General features: G+C 38.2%; 1 protein-coding gene across 1 annotated transcript in view; it reads right to left on the reverse strand.

Moving 5' to 3' along the window:
• Positions 1–22,199, reverse strand: part of nphp4 (nephronophthisis 4) — a gene marked incomplete at both ends in the record, with an annotated part of 186,617 nt that overhangs the window by 125,612 nt on the left and 38,806 nt on the right. The window contains 2 exons of the mRNA XM_079239613.1: positions 16,170–16,306; positions 21,280–21,429. Of these exons, the coding sequence (XP_079095739.1) occupies positions 16,170–16,306; positions 21,280–21,429 (287 nt within the window). The remainder of the gene's footprint in view (positions 1–16,169; positions 16,307–21,279; positions 21,430–22,199) is intronic.

The following is a 22,199-nucleotide window of genomic DNA, read 5'->3' on the forward strand; positions in this document are numbered from 1 at the left end:
ATATAACAAATACAGGTACGGATACAGCACACGTTAATCAGCAAATATCTAAAAAGGAAGCTGCAGTGCGAACAGATGCTGATGGAGCCCGACTGTTACCCTGTATCTGCTAATGTTGCTGCACAGCCGACTGACAGCTGCTCGACTGCCTGTTTACTCTCTAACCTCAAGGTGCAAAGCCACACTAAACTTGCCTCTCATCCCACTCCTTCCCATTTTTTTCAATTCAGTCTTCTCACCCTCCCCATCACATCTCCTACACCCACTCTCCTTTTCTTTGCCTCTCTTTTCAGTGTCATTCTTGCTTTCTGTCCCCCTCGCAGCTTAAAACCTTCTCCATATCCACCCACACCTTCTCAATCAAATTAGCATATCAATTCAGTGCTGGGTTTTTCTTTTAAAGCAGCAACAGCAGGAGCAGGAGCCGCAACCCAGCTTGCCTAGATACCAAACATCCTACACGCTTCACTGATTGCTGCTGTTTTCCTCATGTTACATCTCTCCGCCGGCTGAGTCCATTCTTCTCTCTGTCTGGCTGTTTACTACCTACCTTCCCCTTGTTATTGTCACTCACTCTCAGTCAAGCAATGGTCAATAAGTGTTGATCATTGTGCCACATTGTCCTTTAGCGATGGCAGATCACGCTTCGTGTCAAATGATTTCCTTCTTTGTGTCTTTCTCCTTAAAAAAATGTCTCTGCAGTGCAAAATGTATCCTGTCAACTCAAGTGCTTTATGCTTTAGCAAGGAAGAGACATGTTAGTCACACATCTGTTCATAACAAAGATAATAACTTAGGCCAATATGCACATAGTGACTATATGGCATGCTTTGCCTATGGGGCTTCTGTTTTGTGTTTTCTGGAAATTTACTTAATTTTAAGACAATGTGGTGACTCATTAATGCAACCCTCTGTGTGTGGTGCGTTTTGAATCGTGTTGGCTCTGTTTGGCTTTGGGGAGGGTTACATAACCGTGCTCCAGCTGGATCGCATAGGCTAAGGCTCCAATCAATTACTATGTACCAGCACAAAGGCGCATACATCACACTCAGCTGCAGGTGCCAGGCATGCACAGTAGTAGTAAATGTCTCTGAAATGCACCAAAATATGTTTTAAATATCACAATTTTATTTGCAGATTTAAACAAACTCATTTGCTTTACACAATTTAATCTTTATTGTGATGTTTGTTGGAATATAAGATTTATTCTTGGATTCATCTTAACAATCTCAATAAGCAGCATCTCCACAAATGAACTGAACGAGGGGCATCTTTTTCCTTCTTTTTCTTCCATCTTCCTCCTTCTTCACGTGTCAGTCAGCAGCTATGTTAACAATTGTGATTTATATTTAATTTTCCAGCTTGGCATCATGGTGATATTAAGAGGCATACACACAAAAATGTGCCACATTTTACTTTTGTGTGCAATCAGGGAAACAATAAGCGCTGCAGCTGCATCAAGCCCATTTGTGCTTGAAATGGATTCTGTCTGACTTGTCAGAGCTGCTCAAACAATTTGTGACGTGGATCTGGAACTAAGTGACAAAGCCACAGATTAGATTATTGTAGTAGTAAAATTTACTTTATTTAGCTCTTATTGAGTTTTTATCTGCAGTTTTCAATTTAAACTGATGATTCATGCTTTATATTATCATTATCTTTGTTATAAAATAAAATTCTAGTACATTCATTATGTTCCCATATGGTTTTAATATTTTAATAATCAGAGTCCAATGGCTCAGTATGGTTTGTAAAGTTACACTCTAATGAATACATAACATTTATAGAGATGGATGGATGGATGGATGGATGGATGGATGGATGGATGGATGGATGGATGGATGGATATAGATAGATAGATAGATAGATAGATAGATAGATAGATAGATAGATAGATAGATAGATAGATAGATAGATAGATAGATAGATAGATAGATAGATAGATGAATGTGTGCACATTTTTGTTCATCTAGATAAAATCAACTCAATTTCTCAAGTTAATTTTTCAACAATGCATGCATAGCATTTTAGGCATAGAAATATCTGCCACATGAAGTCTTCCAATATAACATCAGTTTTTCTACTCTTGCATCATACAGCTGGTGTGATTTGGCATTGTCAGCTTGTCTGTGTAAAACATTACATTGTCTTTAGTTTTGCTATCAGCCAGTGACGGCTATCAGCGCAAGTGTGACAGGATACCTGTAAATAATTGCTTCAGTGACATGGAGAACATAATTATGATTGTGTATATTCCTACACAGTGTGTCTGTTCTTGCCATTTTCCTCTGTTACCGCCTGCGTTACAGAGGATGACAGGGAAATGGCTTCGTCTGGTGTTGGACAGGTCTGCCATAAAGTGTTTTAGAGAGAAATAAAGACTGGGAACGTTGTTTATAAGGAAGCATCATTTAAAGTGCTGCTTTCTGTTCACTCTCTGTCTGCGCCTCTATTTCCTTTATTTCATTGCTCTTTTCCTCACTCTGTCACATTGTCTTCCTCTCTCTTATTCTACCTATCTTGCACACTATCCCCCCTCTTTCCTCCCTCTGCTTCTGTCACAGTTTTCTTCCTCTGTCGCCTGGAATATGAATATTTTAGAGCTAAGAAGCTTAAAGGGAACAATGAAATAGCCCCAAAGTTAAATTATACTCCATTTCCAAAGTCACAGAAGAGAGACTTCATTGAGTGATGAGCGCACCAAAGCAACATGGGTGTGTCCTTCTGTTTTTCACACTTAGACAAACTAGTTATCTCCTACTTCTTTTTCATAATCATATTTATGATATTTACCCTAAGGTGGTTTCTTGGTTTTCTGAACTTCACATACCCAACCCACATGGTCGCCCTCGGATACAACACAGATTTTATGTCTGTATTAGAAAAAAGTCCCTCTTGAACATTCATAACAACTGTGTATTATTTAATGAAGAAAAAAAGGGGTGAAATTAAACCCATTTTAGATGCTTTTGGGGAAAGTTTGTTTTGGAGCTCTGTTAAAGGAGTAAACAAAAGCTATATGGTGTAAGAGACCTGGTGTTAGGTTCATTTTTTTCTCTCGTTTACCATCCAATTGGTCACCCTAGTGTGAACACTGTAATGGAACAAAACATGATGGCCAGCTATTCTTTTTTTTTTTTTACAGAAAAGGTAAAAGAAATATAACTGGCATCAAAGCCAGTGCATTAGTAATATCTGTAGATCTGTGATATTACTCTCCATTAATACACAGAAAATAAGAACTTTAGTCAAAACTGACTTTATATCAATGCAGCCTTGAAAGTCCAGAAGAAACATTTCTTGAACTACAAAAGCCCTGTTTATCGTTTTTATCCTGTTTCCAGAGAAAAAAGATATTGCTTTGATATCTTTGTTGGAGATAAATCACTCAGAAGAAAATCAAAGATAACCTCACTGGAAGACATGCAGGAGAGAAACAACAGAAATCAATTGTTGGACACTGTGGATTTTAGTGCTATAATGAATACTAACTGGTTCATACTAAAAGGCATAATCAAGTCTAAATGTAAGAAGCATATTTTTGCATTTAAGCTAAGATGAAAAAAATTTGTACAGTAAGAAATAATACTTTATTGGTCAAATTTGTAAATTACAGTTGTCTTACATTAAAAAAAAAAAAAAAAGACTAAATTGTATTCAATTTACTGATTGAGGTGCTGGATGAGATGGGAGACAGAGGTGTGAGGATAAAATATTACTAAGCACAACAGATTTAGTTGTGGACACAGTTATTAGAATATAATGAAACTGCTAAAAAAAAAAAAAACTAAAAAAAAAAACTAACGGTTTAAAAGAAATTTAAATATAACAGTAGCTGAAGGAAAACTGGAAAGCAGGGAGTAGCTCGCTGTTAACAAGTTTTTTTTTTTTTTTTTTAGAAAATGAATGTAGATTTTCTGAAAATCTTAAATTGTTTTATGAAGGAAACTACTTTTTGTAAAATTAATAAATAAAGATCAAGCAAGAGAACAAGCTTTCCATTATGACTACAGCATGGATCCACTAAACTCAAGATGGCATATGAGCCTTGACTGAGAAGGCAATGGATAGTATTACGGCAGGGATTCTGAACTTGTTTCTGTTTTTTGTCACATACAAACAAACCATTTAAAAAGGCTATTTTAAGTTTATAAAGTCTCACTGCATGTTTTTCAGCTTCTTATCTATACATTTTTTACCACTTTCCTGGCATCGGTAACGGGGACAGCAGCCTTAGCATTCACCAGCTCATCAGGAGGAATCCCAAAGAGCTTCCAGGCCAGCTGAGAGACATAATCCCATCAGCGTGTCCTGGGTCTTCCCCAGGGTCTCCTCTTACAGGGATGTGCCCAGAACATCTCACCAGGGAGGCGTCCAGGAGGCATCCTAACCAGATGCCCTAGCCACCTCAACTGGCGCCTCTCGATGCGGAGGAGCAGCAGCTCTATTCTGAGCCCGTCCCAGATGACCAAACTTCTCACACCCTCTCTAAGGGTTCCCACCTTCGGCTGCTGCCCAGCTCGCATCGGATCTAATCCCTATGACCCCTCTCATGGACAATGAGCCCACATGAGGGGTGGTGAGCCCCAGGAGGTTTCGGCTTCTCTGCAGAGCTATATTTATTATCAACTTACACATTCCTCAGAGTTATAAACTGTGTACATGGTAAACATGAACAGGTCTGTAAGCATTTTCAGTGTTTTAAAAGAAAGGAACTCTATGTTGTTATGATACTGTTAAGTGCTTCTCTCTTTTGGCCCTTACAGGACAGCAGCCCAGCAGGTTTTCTGCTTCAGCACACATAAATCAGATTAATGAGTCAAGAACATTACAATTAGTTACTGAAGAGAGAAACTTATTTTAAACCAACCCACAGTCAACCAAAACCACAGCACCTGGAAAAGTTTCTGCATAAGTGCACTGTTTTCTGGGATGGGTTTTCTTCAATGTTTTCACTGCACCGCATCAAGACAAGAACCTCTAACACCCTCCTCAATTTCTTTTTTGTCAACTGATCATGAAGCTGGAGCTGCAGTCCAGGACACAACTTAGTGAAAAAGTTATAAGATAAAATACTCTGAATAATACAAAGAATAAATAGATGAGAGTCACTATCGAACCGACCGAATAGGTCGCAAGTGATTTCAAAATGGTGACTTACTCCTGCGTTACTGACGTTGCGCATTCTCATTCTCCCCATAGTAGCTGAATAAACATCCCACAACCCCTTTGTCAATGGAACGGATGATGATGAAAATGATTTTTAATAGTGCACATTGTCAGACAGTTTCACCTGCATTATTAAAAAGTGATATGAAGGTATGAAGGAAAAACATCAAGGAAAAAAACGCATCTCAAATAATTGAAAGTTGTATTTGAAAAATGTGAAAAATTCTCACAAGAAATGTGTGAGATGACATACAGCTTTGTCACAGTTTATTAATGGACAGCGTAGTTGCCAAAACAGATATCAATAGACATATAATGACAAAAATATTCTAAATTATCCAGTGACTCATAAACTAATTACATATCTCTCTTATCTTGATAGTACGATTGATGATTTTTCTTGTCACATCAAATCATCCACATAATCACGTATTGACTATCTGAAGCAAATACAGCCGCTTATTTCTGTGAGGCTGCATGAATGCAACAAAGTTTTAGGATTTAAAGTAACTAAGTGTCCTTAATACAGAACAAGAATAGTTCTATCTTTTAAATGTACAACGTAGAACCACTTAGGTAATGTAGTGACAAAATTGCAGTCGTCATAATAATGTCTTTCATCCTCTCCTCGCCCACCACCTTGTTTTACAGCAGATCTGAGATGACTGACCATACAAAGAATTTGAAGAGTGGCTTTTATATTGTCTGCAACCCCCATTGTTTTCTTTGGGCTTATACAGGAAGAGTGAGGTGATTTGTTTATATGTTGGTTTTTTTTTTTTTACTTTTGAACTGCTAATTCGTCTATTGTAGCTAATATTATGGTTGTATGCAATAAATGTAAGTTATGGAAGAATTTTCCAATCTTTCTGAGTGTAATGGCTGCCCACAAAACTGAAAACATCACATTTTGTGGACAAAAAACTAGAATTATTCAAAAACTATTCAAAAATTAACCTGAAAATGAACATAAAAAGGTTTTCACTGGTGTGATTTTTTTCTCCCCCCCTGTAAGGTACCATTAAAGGTCATCAGCTATTTGTCAGTTAGTTTTCGTGTCAGTACCTTGTGAAATCACAGTGTAGGCTGGGGTAAAAGGTAATAATAACTCTACAGTTGGCAACTGTCAACTCAAGGGGAGTGTGTGTGAGAGAGAGAAAGAGCAAGAGAGTGTGAGATAGAAAGCAAGTGAAATTATGTCCCACATGAGTTTTGCGTAAGCCAATTAACAAGTGAGTTATACAACTCTGGCAAGTTTCTCTCACCTTTGAAAACCAGCAAACAGGGAGAAAAGCTCTTTTTTTTTCCTAAGTTTTTGGGATCATAAATCTCCCACTGAGTTGAAGGGAAGATGCTAGCTAACTGTTAAATTAAAATTTTCCATGTGTTACCCAGCTGATACCGAAGCAGTCGGAGCAATGACCTGTACATCTGTGTTTTTCCATTTTGTTTCGAGATAATTATATCAGCTAAACATTAGACTTCCTTGTCACATGCCTTTAAGCTATCTAAAATACTCTTATTAATCTGCACCAGTGTCATTACTGTTACTATGGCAACAAGTGAGTGAGTGAGTTATTAGCTGGATATTAGCTCCCCCATGCTGAGGGTGAGTCATCCATGGCAAGAAACAGTAGCCGAATCATTAGCATGCTGCTCTCATCCTCCCACTCCCCTACTCCTTAACAAATTATAACTGGCACAGCGCTTCAACCGATAAATCACTGTTGCCCTGCTCAACCAAAAATATTAAACCAAACACACTCGTCCCGCTGCCTTTCTGTTTCCCCTCTGGTTTCAGACCATTTGTTTCCAATTAACACCTTCATCTGCTGCATATGCAGAAACCCACCCCCATAGACACATGATGCTGTAGGGTATTTGATTCCAAATATGAAAAAAGAATCTGTAATGCTGCCTTCTATTTATTAGCATTGACACTTTTAGTGTCTTAAAATGTGTCATAAGTGTATAATTGAATCTTTTAAAGATTCTCATTATTTCCAAACAAATGGGCACCTTTTTTTCTAACTGTACTTAAAAGGCATATTCCCTTTTTCTTATAGTTTCTTTTTTTAAGTGGGTTTTTAAGTATTATTGAGCTTGAAGATGGTGGACACAATGCAGGAACAATGTGTTGAAAAGTTTTTAATTAATCTCAGTATGGTAGCGAGGAACACAACATAAACAGATCCAGAGTGAAAGCCCGGTAAGGTAACGACATGACTACGCAGGAAGGCTGACCAAACAGAGGGGTTAAAATACAGGAGAACACATGTGCAATACGTGAAGAAAATGAAGGGAGAACACAGTGGATCTTCATACTGGCAGGGGCTGGAGAAACCTGGGAAATGTAGTACGGGACAGGACAATGGGTACGGTTACATGATGTTTTTTTTAATTCTGAATTAATAATTCAAAATTAAATAATTCGGATTCTCCTACGAGTTTACATGGAAATAATAATTCCGAATGGAGGTTTACATGAAACACGTCCTTAATTCCTCTTTAGATCAGCGGGTTGGGAAGGGTTCTGATCGGACAGAAGGTGCACGTGGTGTATGACGTATACCGGAAATAAACAAAGTTGGCTGCCTGCTTCTCGTCTTTTCAGTCGTAACTTATAAAAGCTACATAATAAGTACCAGTTTTGCTGCTCTTTTTATTATGAATTTGAAGTACCAGCTCAACAGGAGCATACTACTTCACTTTTTACAGCAACTGAGAAGGAAAAGAAAGACATACCACCGAACACGAGGCAAAACAACGTGCGTTGTCGGGACAGGAAAAGGTAACGAGCATGCGCAGAACGACCGGAATTAACTTAGAGCGTAATTAAGGTTTACATGACAGAGGAATTAAATAGTTCGGAATTAAAATGTGAATAAACCGGCCACTTACATCAGAATTAAGTTTAATTCCGAAGAGAAATTTACATTAGGAATTAAATGTTTACATGGTCATTTATCATCAGTTTAAAGCGGAATTAACTGTTACTTGGAATTAAACAGGAATTAAAACTCCCATGTAAACATAGCAATTGAGTAGTCATCAGTCAGATCACTACAAGTTAAATGTAATTAGAAAGAGGCTACCAGAAAGTAATTTTTAACTATATTTCTTCAGAAGATAGTCCTTTTTTACTTTCTCATCCTGTAGCAGCACAATTTATGGTACATTTTAAACAGTTTGGGTCCCAACACCATGTGGCAAAATGACCAGTGGACGCAGTCTGTGTGAATGTCTGAGGCAGAAGAGACGTGGTGTAAATATCTACGAAATAGTTTTAGTTTGAACTGCTGTGAAACTTTAAGTTTGAATTATTTTAGAAGACGAAACATTCAGCTGTCGGATGGCTGCCATCAGAATAGCTTAAAGCCCATCCAGATATAATCTAATTACCCAATTAGAGGCTCAGACAACTGTCTGCTGCATAAAGACTTCTCAAAACTACACACAGGTCCCTCTTAAATAATCTTTAAGCAACACTAAATATTGCATTTGTAAGGGATGATTTACACCTAAGGATTTGTGTATATTTTTTTTTTTTGGTATGCAATAAATAATATCTTAAAGGTCTTTTAAACTGGTCAAAAACACCGACATCTGGCTTTAATGCAGATTGAATGTGTTGAAGTCGCATCCAGAGTCTTACCAAATGTGCAGTATTTGCGGGTAATTACCAGCCTTGGCTTTGATCAACAGTGATGGATGGATAACTGCTAGTTGTTCAGGACTTTAAAAGAAGGCACAGGTTGCCTATTTGTTACATGTCTACAGATCATAAAATGTCATGTGGAGGCTCTGAAACTGACGGCAACTCAGGGACAAAAGAGATTAATATTTTTCTGGTTTGCAAGACAGTTCACAGCAAGCTCCCAGCCCAGTCCAGAGCTCATGTCAACAATCACAGAGAAATTAAACAGTCTCTTTATCTGAGAAAGTTCTGCTTATCAGATATAACAACACAATACAGTCAGTAGGATTCAGTGTGAAACCTGTTTTTTGTTATTGTCCTTTATGCTGGAGTAGATAGATACATATGTCCCCCAGGGAGGTAGTGCTACTTACTGGACTGCTTCAGGGTACATGATTATGAGAAGCTGAGAGAAAAAAAACGTATGAGTACTAAAAATAGGAAGGGTTTACCCACACACAAAACAAAATTAAAATAAAGGATTTATAAGATTATACAATTTCCAATAGCTGAACATCGCTACTACTTACATTTGTTATTAAGTAACTGTCTTATATATTTTGTTAGAAAACTACCATTCCACCAGCTTCACAAGTTGCATAGAATCCTTCAGTTTGTATTAGAAGCAGTTCATTGAAGGTCTGGCGAGGCCTGTCACGGTAACAAATTTTACCATGCGATTATTTGTCTCAGAAATTATTGCGATAAACGATAATATTGTGCGAAACGATAATTGTTGTCATTTTGAGACTATTTTCAACTAAAATAACAATAATGACATATTAATTCTAGTCCACTCTTTTAAAGTTCAACAAACTTTAATTTCTAAAGAAAATTTAGCGATGTGCAGACTAGTTTATGCCCATCCAGTCCCCAGTCTGCCAAAACAGTTTAGGATTTCTCCTAAACAATGTTGGTCTTTAAACACTATATAACACAGTTGCATAGTTTATGGTTAAGCTCATATAAGGGGACATGTTTGGACTTGACCAGAAGTGGAATGGTAAAATTAAATGTCTTTGATCGTCTTCAGTACATCATTTTTCACATCATTGTAAAGTTGTGGGAATGCCGTTTGTAACATTTATATTCATCCGGGCGATTCAAACTGGCTGTGAAATGTTTGCGACGTTTTTCAAAATGTTGCATTTTTAACAATATTAAAGGGCAGCATGGCTTTACTAACCACGTTGTGTGAGTGCACACCATTTTGCACTGTCCTGTTTGTATTTAATCTGTTGGTTAAACATCCCAGTGATCGTGGACTGTCGGGAAGATGGAGCTAGCCTGTTTGTTAAGGTCTTTTTTTCCCAGCTGGGTTGATGATTGGGTTTTAGGTGCAGATGGAAGCTTGTTGTTTGGCTGTGTTTAGTTAATACTGTCCTACAACAAATGCCATCTCTCACTTTGGGTGAGAGAGTGAGCGAGAGAGTAAAGAAAGACAAATGAAAATTATTGTGCCCGGCAAACTTCTTGGGAGCATTTTTTCTTATTGTGCGATTAATTGACTTTTTGCTTATTGTGACAGCCTAAGGCTAGCCGCAATTACAATTAAAAGTATTTTGGTCTGGTAAAATAAATCATGGTAAGAGGTAGTGGCTCCTAACATGATAATATCACAAAAAAGAAAAAAAAGTGACCAAAGGTTTAAAAGTTCTTCCATCTTTCTGCTTTCAACTGCAGTGCATTGTCTTCCTAGTCTGACTTATAAGGTCTAAAATCAGTTGCAGTCTATTTCATCTAATGATTCGATCGTCAATCATTACGAAGACCTGAATTTCATGAATATTTGATGTGAACTGAGTGTATTAAACCCCATTCTTTTGCACTCGGTTACAGTGGTTACCAGCCTGGAGCTAATCTGTGTGTCCTTAGAGAACAATGTGTGAGATGCCTCCTATTTCAGACATGCTCAACCTCCTTTGTCTTTTTTTTTTTTTTATAGGACCACATCCACAGGGGAAGTCCTACTTTGAGTGAGTTTCTTTCTTTTAGGACAAGTGAAAACTTCCTGGAGCTTTGTTACCAAAAAATCTTTCTTCATTCATTAAATCAGCCTAAGGCATTTTGTTCCGCCTGCGGCGTGGCATTGGTCCTCGCCTGCTCCTCTTCTCCTCCTCTTCATCAACTTCTGTTCTCTGCAGTCTTTTGACCACAAGCCAAGATGTTGCAAAAATTCTGAATTGAGCTCAGGCCCTTTCATCAAGAGTAATAGATTTCACTGAGGCTGTAGGTGAGCAGGTTTTATAGGTCAACTGAGGCTGTGGGGCACTTTGGCTGTACTCTTGTGCAGGAGGGGGGTGGGCAGAAATGTTCCAGCAACCCCCATGATGAATAGTGTTAGCATCTTTCAGCTGGAGGTCAAAAGGTATTTGGTGGGATTTGAGAAGACAGTTCAAATAGCTCTAGTCCTCATTAAAGTAGAGTATGAAGTGTGGCAAGTAGCTTGAGTAGTTCACATGGAAAGCATATCAACTGGGGCGATGACTGCTAATATATGGGAAAGTGGACTGTAAAAAGAAGTCACACTGGAATAGTTTGTGAAGCTAAAAATAGCAATACTTAAAGGGAGATTATGTGAAGACTGTATGCTAGAGTAGCAGCCAGCATAAAGGATTTGTTTCATGCCGCACTGTACAGTCATCTGCCTCGTCTGCTTTTTTTTTTTTTTTTTTTTTTTTTTTGTCAGTTCATTTCTGCCTAAAATTCTGTTTGAGCACACACAGAGAGAGAGAGAGAGAGAGAGAGAGAGAGAGAGAGAGAGAGAGAGAGAGAGAGAGAGAGACACACACACACACTCAAAAAACAGTGAAAGTGAGTTGGCGGGTGAGGTGTCAGCAATACTTCAGAGACAGCTTGATGACAATCCAGCTGGAATCACACTTTTAAAGGTCACACACAGATCACACACACTTTCTGCCTCTCTGTCTACCCCGCTCACACACGCATGTACGCAAAATTTTAATTAAAAGCTGCAATCAAGCTGACTTCTGCATGCATTAACACTTCTCACAGATGTGAGAATGTCGTCATATCTTTGTAGTTATAAAAGTCCTGAACAGTCGACTGATGTACGCATCCTCAGCTCGTTGTGAGGGCAATCAGGCGTGTCACACAAAAAAAAAAAAAAGGAGGGAAAAATGTGAATGTTGAAATGAGAAAATTATTCATGCTTACATGTTACCTATCACACACAGAAGGTTGTAGTCCAATTTCCAATGTTTGCTTTAGATAAAAGGTAAAGTGTTAGGATTGTCAGTACACAAAGACTTCATTACACACAAGGAGTAGAAATTAGCTTCATTAGCAGATTATCAAGAGTTTATACACACGAACAAGAATACATCTCACTTGACATGTTTCATATGTTTCATGTGATGTTCATATAAACTTGGCTGATATTACATCGTTACACCAAAAATATAATGTCACTTTAGAGCTGGGTCCTGAAGTTTCAACATGTTTACAAAAGTTGATTAGATTTTAGCACTCATTACAGACGGACCAGGTGCTGCTTAATGTGAAAAGTGCTTGAAGCACAGTAACTAAAGAACTTTTCTTTCTCTAACTCACTGCTTTTGTGTTACATTTGCAGCCCTATTATTTATCTGGTCTTCAACTCGCAGCAATTATATGCAGCAAACCCACAAATAGATATGTTCACAAGTTCCTTTAGAAATGATCAGGTCAGAGAAGTTTAAGTGCTTTGGATGCTGCATGCAGACACTGCCGGGCTTTAATTTCACCCTTTTCCTGCCTGAAGACTGGTTCTGGCAGGAGCAGTAAAAGTACTGAAACTTGTTTAAAACAATTAAATCTGCGAGTGACACTACTATCAAAGAAAATAGATTTTCTGAGTTTTTCATTTAATAAATGCTGCCAGGAGGTTTAATTTGTTTGAAAATTTGTTAAAAATCAGCAGCGCCTTGTAAAGTGTTCTGATCTGAGCAAGTTTTTTTGTGCTAAAGTCGCAAGTAAATATTCAATAACATGAAGTCTAACATAATACTGATTGTGTTTTATGTCTTTAATTTGGAGAAATTCCACTTTCAAAAATGAACAAATAAGACTGCTTCTGGAGACCAGATTAACAGTCACTTTGAACTACAGGGAAAAAAGTTGGCAGAGAAGTGCATGTCAAAGCCAGTAGGGGTTTGAAACCGGGACTTTTGGCCATGCCAGTACCAAGGTATGAGATGGTGTTAAATGCAATACTTACTTGTGGTGGTATGATGTGAAGTTAAGAATCACTGTTCAGTCATCTAATCCAGTGCACACAATGAAATACTTGAGAAACTTCAAATACTACACAACCGAGCAGCACATGCAATACTTATGGCCTTTACACACTAGGAACAATGCGAATAAACGACATAAATTTCAGTGAATTTTTTACCTTTCTGTCTATGCACACCAAGTGTGATGCAAAATTTTGAATAAGAATTATTAATTGTGAATAAGAATGAAAATTTCTAAAACAAATTTGCTATGTTGATTCCACATCAAGCCCTGACAACAGTGTGCTGATGCTGCAAAGGGAAAGACTGGTTACATCCTAATATTGAAAAGAGAGAATGAACTTGGGGAGTTTCATCGTTTAATCCAGGAGGTGAAGCCTGACCATGACCGCTTCAAGCCAGGCTTTAGGACGTCTGTGGGACATCTTTCAGCAGCTAGCCGCTTGCTTTAAGAAGCAGAGAAGAAATAGTAAAGACACTCGGCCATCGTGATACAAAGTTAAATGAAATAGCAGCGAAAGTGACACTTCCATAGCTTACAACAGGTGATCTATCAGTCAACTCTCCTTGTCTGATTAGTTGATTATATATTCGTAGGATGCAAATATTTAAAAGATAAACCTCAGTTTGAAAAAATTAAACTTGCAAAACTGCGAAGAGCAGCAACTAGTTGCTGCAAGCTAATGAGGATCCAAACTAAATTTTTTTTAAAAAGAACCCAAAGATCCAGAACAGAGCAAGAACAACCAGAGCAATATCAAACTATTTCTTTTGGCGACAACATCGTGTTCCAGCCACCTGAGGACAATGTTAAAATCAAATTGACTGTGTCTTGTCTGTAATAAGAGAAGAGGCTGCCAGGGACATCTGTCACCAGAATTAGATGCTGAGTTTGTTAGCCAATCATTTATTTAGTTATTTATTCATTTTGCATACTAAACAATAATATACTTCAACTCATTTCAGAAACAAATCAGGCTGCTAGCTGGTGAATTTTAACCAAAGCTTAGTCTAAGGCACTCCTAAATTAATAGCTCTGTACAAAAATTGTACAGCTTTTGCACATCTACAGAATTCTGATATGACTAATATATTTGCATTATTTTAATTCAGCAGGGCATCTACAGAAGGCAGGCATGTGTTAACTTCTAACCATACTAACTATAGCAGCAGCCCAGGTGGCAACAAAGTGACTACAATACGCCCGAAAGCTCCTCTGGCAACAAGACGGAAAAGTGATGTTCATTCCATGAAAAAATTTCCCGCTGGCTACTTCGGCTCAATGCTCTTCTATATAGGCTGGAGGTGTAATACAGGGACACCGACATTGATTTCTCGGTTGGCAACAGTACTTCAAGAAGCCTTTGTTTTTTTTTTTTAACATCATATTTCCTACATGTGAAAAGGCCTGCAGAAGGAATTTGATTAGCTTATGACCTTTGTGTTTGTCTCTGGTCGTCAGCTGCTTAGTATGAGCTTGTAAGCCCACAAGTTAGATTTACTGGTAACTCTAACGTGCATGACTCTAACGTTTGGACTACTTTATACTTCTTTGGAAAGAGAAAAGGAGCAAAGGTATTATGGTTTAATTCACAAATATTTGAGCTTGTTTAAATGTTATTGTTACTTTATTTTACAATTTTAAAAACATAACTTTTTTTTTTTTTTTTTTTTAAATGTGTTCTTTAAACCTTCCGCCAACCTTTTTTTTTTTTATTTCTAATTCATATTTGAACTCAGATTGCTTTATTTTTGGCCACATTAGCGCCACAGTGTTATACTGACTGGAGTTGCTTTCCACAATGTCAAATTCTGAAATGAGTCCAAGTTGTTCATTCATTTCCCTAACTGCTTAGTCCGATTAAAGGGCGTGGGGAAGCTGGAGTCCATCCCAGCAGTGTTTGGGCGAAAAGCAGGGTACACCCTGGACAGTTCGCCAGTCCATCACAGTGAGTCCAAGTTAGTACAATTTAAAATAACTCACTAAGTTCAATTAATCTGTATTTATCTATATTTTACAAAATATCTATGCTCTATATTCACTTTTCTGTAAAAACTCTTCTTTGCAATTCTCAAGAAAATCTGAATTGTCATTTCATAACAGCATATTTCATTATTTAACTTAAATTATTATTTTATCACATTCTTGCCAAACATAAATCATCATTGGGGATAATAATAATATTTTTTATATTGAGCTGTATGGCTGGTGGCTCTCAGAGTGCCTACACTGGAGCTTTACTGCAGCCATGCTTTACTTACTGCCTAGAACATCTTCCTTGCTTTATACGTTAACTCAACTATTCAACCTGGGAATAGGAAAAAAAAAAACAGTGAGACAAACATTTACAGTGAATGTCGTCATATCAACTCCCATCTCTAACCGAAGGCACATCTTATTTAGACTCAAGTGTGCAAATAATCTGCAGCCATTATGCACCTGTCAAGTAAAGTTAAGGTTGTCACTGACGAGGAAAAGAAAACAGAGCAGATGAGCTCCATTTAGTTTGGAGATGATATGCCTTAAATTCCAGTGGCAGCTGTAAAAGGGGTTCGTGTTTGCACATCAACAAAACGCAAAGTAAAATAAAGGGAATCTTCAAGCTGTGGAAAATAATCTTGGCAAAAGCACGACAAAGCCTCCATGGTCATCTTTAGTTTGAACAGCATGGTAAATGTTCACCTCAAAGGCATCAAACATCATGTCTGAATTGTACTCGTACCTAAAAAGAGGAATACTAAGGGTGTATGTATAAGGTGATTTGTAAATAAACCCTGCTGTCATATAGAAAAAGGCTTACTAATGAATGTACTGTACATGTATGTATATTTCTCCTCTTCCTGTATCTGGGATGCATCGTTTTCTTTTCACAAACAAGTCAACTCTTTCAATTATAAGGCCCTGTGGGACCATATGAATCTAAACATAGTTGGACATGACTGCACACCTATGATGCACTGTCATTATGGCAGAGGATGTGCCACATGAGCAAGCTGTGTGTGTGTGTGTGTGTGTGTGTGTGTGTGTGTGTGTGTGTGTGTGTGTTGTGGAAGCTTGGTCTTACTGTGTTATGGCAGTCAGCATTGATGAGCTGCTGCAAGAGGCTCTCAAACTTCTCCAAGGAAGGCTCGAGGGAGACGGTGAGTCTACTCAGGGTGAATGGCATCATCTTGAGCAGCTGAGGCCTCAGCAGAGCATCTCCTGGAGAGAGAGCGCGACACATCAACACAAATATTTACCAGGATTTTTCAACCTCATTCAAAGCTCCCACTGAGAGGAAAGTGGTTTAGAAAGACAAAAAGCTGACTTTTCTCTACACATAATCATAATTTCATTCTTTCAAACATTCTTTACTTCCAAGTTTCACATTCTGCCGTGGAGATAGCTACAAACTGGATGAGCGAGCGAGCGCCCTTCCTTTTTGGCAGTAAAGGTTTCTGTTCCCAGTAACTCTTTGAGTTTAAATATAAATTAAATAGCAACTCCATCTAAGTACCTGCACAACTCACTTTGTTGGCTACCTCATGCCAATTCCTTGAATATTTATAAAAGAGAAAGAGCTTAGGCCAATCAATCCAACAAATACCATTTTCATTAGGATACTGGGCGTAAACTGACTGAAGAATTAATTGAGGAATGCATTTCAGCTGGTGGATGAGGTGGCAAAAGTCTGCAAAGTCCACAATCACCCTCTTTCAGACAGAGCAAACAGAAAATGGCCAATGTGATTTAATCTGCTCAAGACTAATGCAGCCATCAAGTGTTTCATTGCAGACGCTGTCTCCCGAGCAGAGTTGAGCTGTTCTGAATGCAGCGCGAATATCAAGCTGGTGGCTGTGGTCTTAAAAGGCAGCTTAGGTCTCTGCTGCTCACAGCCCCAGAACATGAAGAGGATTAGCTTGCAACCATACCTCCCACTGACTCCCAATGATTATAGCTCTGCACTGTCAGACTTCATTACGACCCCCCTTAGAAACTTACTTCCTAAGTACCGCAGACATTTTAACTACTTTGGAACAAAGTTTCCCCCCCAAAAAAGCTACTGTGATGAATGTCCTGTGAGTTATTGTAACAGCTGGAGGAAGATGAGTTAACAGTTGTAGAAGTTTTTAGTATGAGACTGCAACTGTTGGGGCCAATGTGACGGCTTCAGCCATTTCATATTATTTTGCCTTCAAATAAGATGGCCTCTGTGTTCAGTGTTTAGTTGAACATTTTGTCGACAGTGCTGACAAACAAAAGCAAGTTAAAGTATCTGATGGACAATGTGGTGTAATAAACATCAATATACACAGTTACAGTTACTGTAACGAACGAGCAGCGGGAGCCTCTCCCCGTCCTAAAGCACTCCCATACGGCCAGTCTCAGTCGGCTCCGGCTGCAGGTCAATGTAGAATAACTGCAGTAGGTTGTGGAAGTTCACAACAACATAGTTTATACCATTGGCAGTTTGAACTGGCTGCATTATTTTCGTATAAACGCACACGAGGCTGCGAGTTAAACACTGTAATATACCTCTGTTACGGGGCATTACCATAGCAACACGTTAATCAGCTGGTTCAAATCAGCTGTCTTTTCACAAGTGAATGAGAAAAACGTGCTGTAGCCTAACAGCGGTTGTTTGGAATGAAACGTACACCGAGGCCAACATAAAATAGTTCCTATATAAGCGGTAAAAACGAATTAAACAACTCGGAACCGTGCATTAGACGGTTATAATGCACGACATGGAGTCAAGAACACTACGACGCGCAACGTTGTTTAAAAATACTGGATAATTCTGTTAAATAATTGCAATCTCAATTTCAGTCCAAAAAATCGTGATTATAATTTTTTTCATAATCAAGCAGCCGTACTATATCGCTAAAAGAATTTACTCATCTGCCTTTACATGTTTATAAAACTTTTGTGACCAATATTCCAGGAGCACATTTTGGGGTCAGACACTGATGTTGAACAAGAAATGCAGTCTGACAGCTAACGTTGTCCTGACAACCATCAAACCCACACTTGTCCATCAGATTGCCAGATGGAGAAGTGTGATTTGTTACTCCAGAGAACATGTTTCCACTGCTCTGGAGTCCAGTGGTGGCGGGTTTCACACCACTGCATCCAACGCTTGGCATTGCATTTGGTGAGTTATGGCTCGGATGCAGCAGCTCAACCATGGTAACCCAACCATGAAGCTGTGGAAGCACTGTTGTGGAGTTAATCTGAAGACCAGAAGAAGTTTGGAGGTCGGTAGTGATTATAAGTTTATTTATCAAAAGTGAATGTAGTAGCCCAGTGGTCTCCAACTCCAGTCCTTGATGTACGTTTTAGTGTCTCCCTAGTACAATCTGATTCAAATTAAAAGGTTCTCCAACAAGTTGTTGTCAGCTTCTGCACCATCTTGTTAATGAGTCATTGATGTGAGTCAGTGATGTTGCAGTAAGGAAACACTAAACCCTGCAGGATGGTAGAGTTTGAGGACTGGAGATATTAACCACGAGTTAAGCCCTTTACAACTTAACTTCAATTACGAACTTTCAATTTGTCAGTACCTAAACAATAGGAATGGAAAATCGAATCAAAAAATCGAATATTGGGATTTTTTGCTTCACAATTTTAAAATAAATTTTTTGTCAAAAAAATTGGTTTTTTTTTTTCCAAATAAATAAAAATGATTCTTCTTTTTTTTTTTTCATTTTATTGATCTTTTTACTCGTCTTATTGGGCATTATAGCAGCAAAATGATAGTCTGGCGACTGTGTTGTTTTTTTCAAATTGAAATCAAGAAAAATCACTAGCACAAAAAGTTTTTTGCATTTTTTCTTGTCTTTAGTTTACAAGAATCAGCATCAAATTATTGTGAGAATAGCAATTTAAACTGAATCGGCACCCACTATACCTACTAAACAAGTAGGTATAGATTAAACAAACTGTTGGAAAGCTGAGGTTGTTGCACTGTGACCGGTGCAAAGCAGCAGGTACACCCAACTCCACAAATGATCATAGCAAAAATTACAATTCATGTATAATTCCTCCTGGTGATACACTGATCAATATTTTTCTGTCAGAAAAAGACATTTTTTCATGACAAAGGTTAAAAAAAATTCAGCCCAGTTCAGATTTTGGCTCAAAAGAATAATTTCTTTCATATATTCCTACAGATTGCTGCTTCTCTATCGGGTTGCCGATGGCTGTGTCTTCTCTTCCACATATTCTCCTTTACTAATCTCTGACTGACAGCTTGTCTGCGCCTATAGAAACTCCCACGTCATGTCCCCAGGCTTTTATAGCCAGCCGGAGTTTCTTGAAATGCACCTTGACATACTTGTAGGAGAAAAACTTGCATAATGAAAGGATCTTTTTGTTGTGTGTTTAAATCTCTAAATGTGGATATAAATGGAGTTATGGTCTTATTGTATTTAATAATCTAAATAATACCACACATCTAATTTTTTACAAAATCTACAGGATGACACTAGAATGGACACTTACATCTGGTCAAGCGGTCTGTTTATGAAAAATAAATAAATAATTAAAACAAACAAAAAAAAGGGTTATCTTCTAAAAGGGACCAAAATGAACCATTTCATCTATGGATGAAATAAAAACCACAGAAGAGGTTCAATTTTCAGCACTTGTTTAAGTTACTAGGGTTTACTTGTTTTTGGGTTTTTTTATTTTGTTTTTTATTGTTTTTCTAAATATTTTCTAGAAAGCAAAATAATAACTGTTTAAATAACTTTGAACATTTTGAGGGCATTGTGAGTTTCACATCAGAATTGAAAGGTAAAAGAAGGCAACATTTTGCAGGTCTGAAACAGTCTCATGAGGAGTAAAAAGAGAAAAACTGCCATTGTAGATGAAACAAGAAAAAAAACATCTGCCTGGCACTGTAGCCAGCTGTGTTGGTGGCGGTCACCATTTTCAAACAGTTCTGTTTTTTAAGCTTCTTTGCAAGTGCTCATGTTGATGTGCAAGTATGATTTTAATATACTGATAGATTAGTGTCTGGCAGCTGCTGCATCCACTAACGCTGCTAATGAGCAGTAGGACTTGAAGCGCTTCCACAGACATAACAAAAGCAATAAGGCGTATCCGCAAACCTTTAGCTGTTTTAGTAAATACAGGCAGATTTCCTGGACCGATAAAGTTAGCCTCGCAGTATTTGTGGACATCAGTGTCATTTTTTGCAGAAGTGACACAACAATACTGAAAGTCAGCAGATCCATGTCATCCCAGTGCCGAACAATATTTTACAAACTGTTCAACATCCTGAAAATGAGCCAAATTAAGATTTTTTATTTTTACAAAGTCTAATCTGATCTTGTCTTATGAATTAATCCTGTTGTGAGTCATTATATTAAGTCTTCTCAGTGTTTTAGACTCAGATAATCATACAACGATGTCCTGTAGAGCAGGGATCCTCAATCCAGGTCCTCGTGGACCGGTGTCCTGCGGGCTTTCCAAGCAACCCAACAACGAATTCAGAGCTTGCCTGAGTCTGGTGTGTTTCCAGCAGGGACACTAGGAAAACCTGTAGGACACTAGGCCTTAAGGACCAGGGTTGAGGATCCTTGATGCAGAGTACATTTTATGTACTTGTGTGTAGTAAAAGCCTTTTTCCTTACCAAGGAAAAGATCCCGTCAATATTTACAACTGATGTCATCTGTGGATTTCCAAGCCTTCTTGTGCTGCAGATCTTACCAGTGTTGTTTTCTTTTTGTATTTCTCAGAATGTACTAAATTATTCATTTGCCCACTCTGAGTGTTTTTAATGTCTTTTATGTTGCTTGTTTTTGCATCCCAATGGCAGCCTGTTTGTATGAAATCAAGCCTATTTCAAGTTCATTGCACATAGAGATTATAAATGCAAATGTCACACTTGTATTCACCACCATACATGTTACCTGTTGATTAAATGAGGGAATAACAAAGCAATAGTGCAGTTTATGTCATGAAAAAAGCTTTTCTGTCACTTGCCATATTGTGTTGGATTGTATTATCAATGTACTCAGTGCTCTTTTTAAAATCACAAGGTGCATTTATGCAATTTCACATATTCACACCCACACAAAAGTGCAGGATCACTGCAGCACCACTACAGTCCTCTTTATTTATTTATTTCTTTTTAAACATGTTTTGGGTTTTTTTTTTCCTTTACCCAGTGTGGTATAAAATTCACCTGCAGGAGAAGCTGTGAGACCAGGAATGTTGTCCATTCCAGATACAAGGACGTTCTCAGGAAGAAGATGCTTGACATGGAGCAATGAAGGATGGTTTTTGACCACACAGTCCAAATGTGCCCCATCAATAACTTTCCAGAAAGCGCTGTCTGCAAAAAGAGACATAACAAATTTATGATGAATATGTATATATGTTTCTTAGCAACCAGGCAAATTTTTCCTTATTATATTTCACCCTGACATAAACCCACCTAAAGAAATCCTATCCATCTCTTTGGCATCAGTCTAATATTTCTCCAGAAGCAGGAAGTCACCTGCTAGCATGACACCCAAAACACAGACGCCTCTATTTTTCAATATTCCCTTTTCTGCTGTTTGTGACATGTATGCAATGTTCCACTGCACAGCAAGCATCATTTTCCAAGGCTGAGACTGAAATGACAGCCATTCAGTTTGGAAAGCATGATTGTCCACATGAGCACCGCAGCTCAGACAAGGCACAAGGCATGAGAGATGAGGTAGACGTTGTCATCTTTCAAGCAGGTCATCCGGTGACAAGTGACAGCCCACAACTCCTGCCATCAACACAAAGCGCAGATCATTTGGAAGGTGAGTAAAAATGTGTTTGATGCGCGGTTTCTTGTTGGCTTCTTTCAACCTGAACAGCATAACAATCTTTCACTGTGCCAGGGTTAATGATTGCGCCTTCAATGGCATCAGTGACAACACAGCAAGCTCCATTCGCTCTCATGCGCTGTTCAACAGGGCGGTAAAAGGCAATCTGAAAGTGAGTCATTATACACAGCAAAATTATTGTGATATCTGAAAGCATTTAGCTGATGGGCTATGTTTTGTTTCCCTAATTATCACTGCAAACAAAGTGGTACGATGATTGCTGCCTGTTGTGTTCTAATGCAGA

The sequence above is a fragment of the Telmatherina bonti genome (genome assembly GCF_933228915.1).
Source record: "Telmatherina bonti genome assembly, chromosome: 4".
Classification (NCBI taxonomy): domain Eukaryota; kingdom Metazoa; phylum Chordata; class Actinopteri; order Atheriniformes; family Telmatherinidae; genus Telmatherina; species Telmatherina bonti.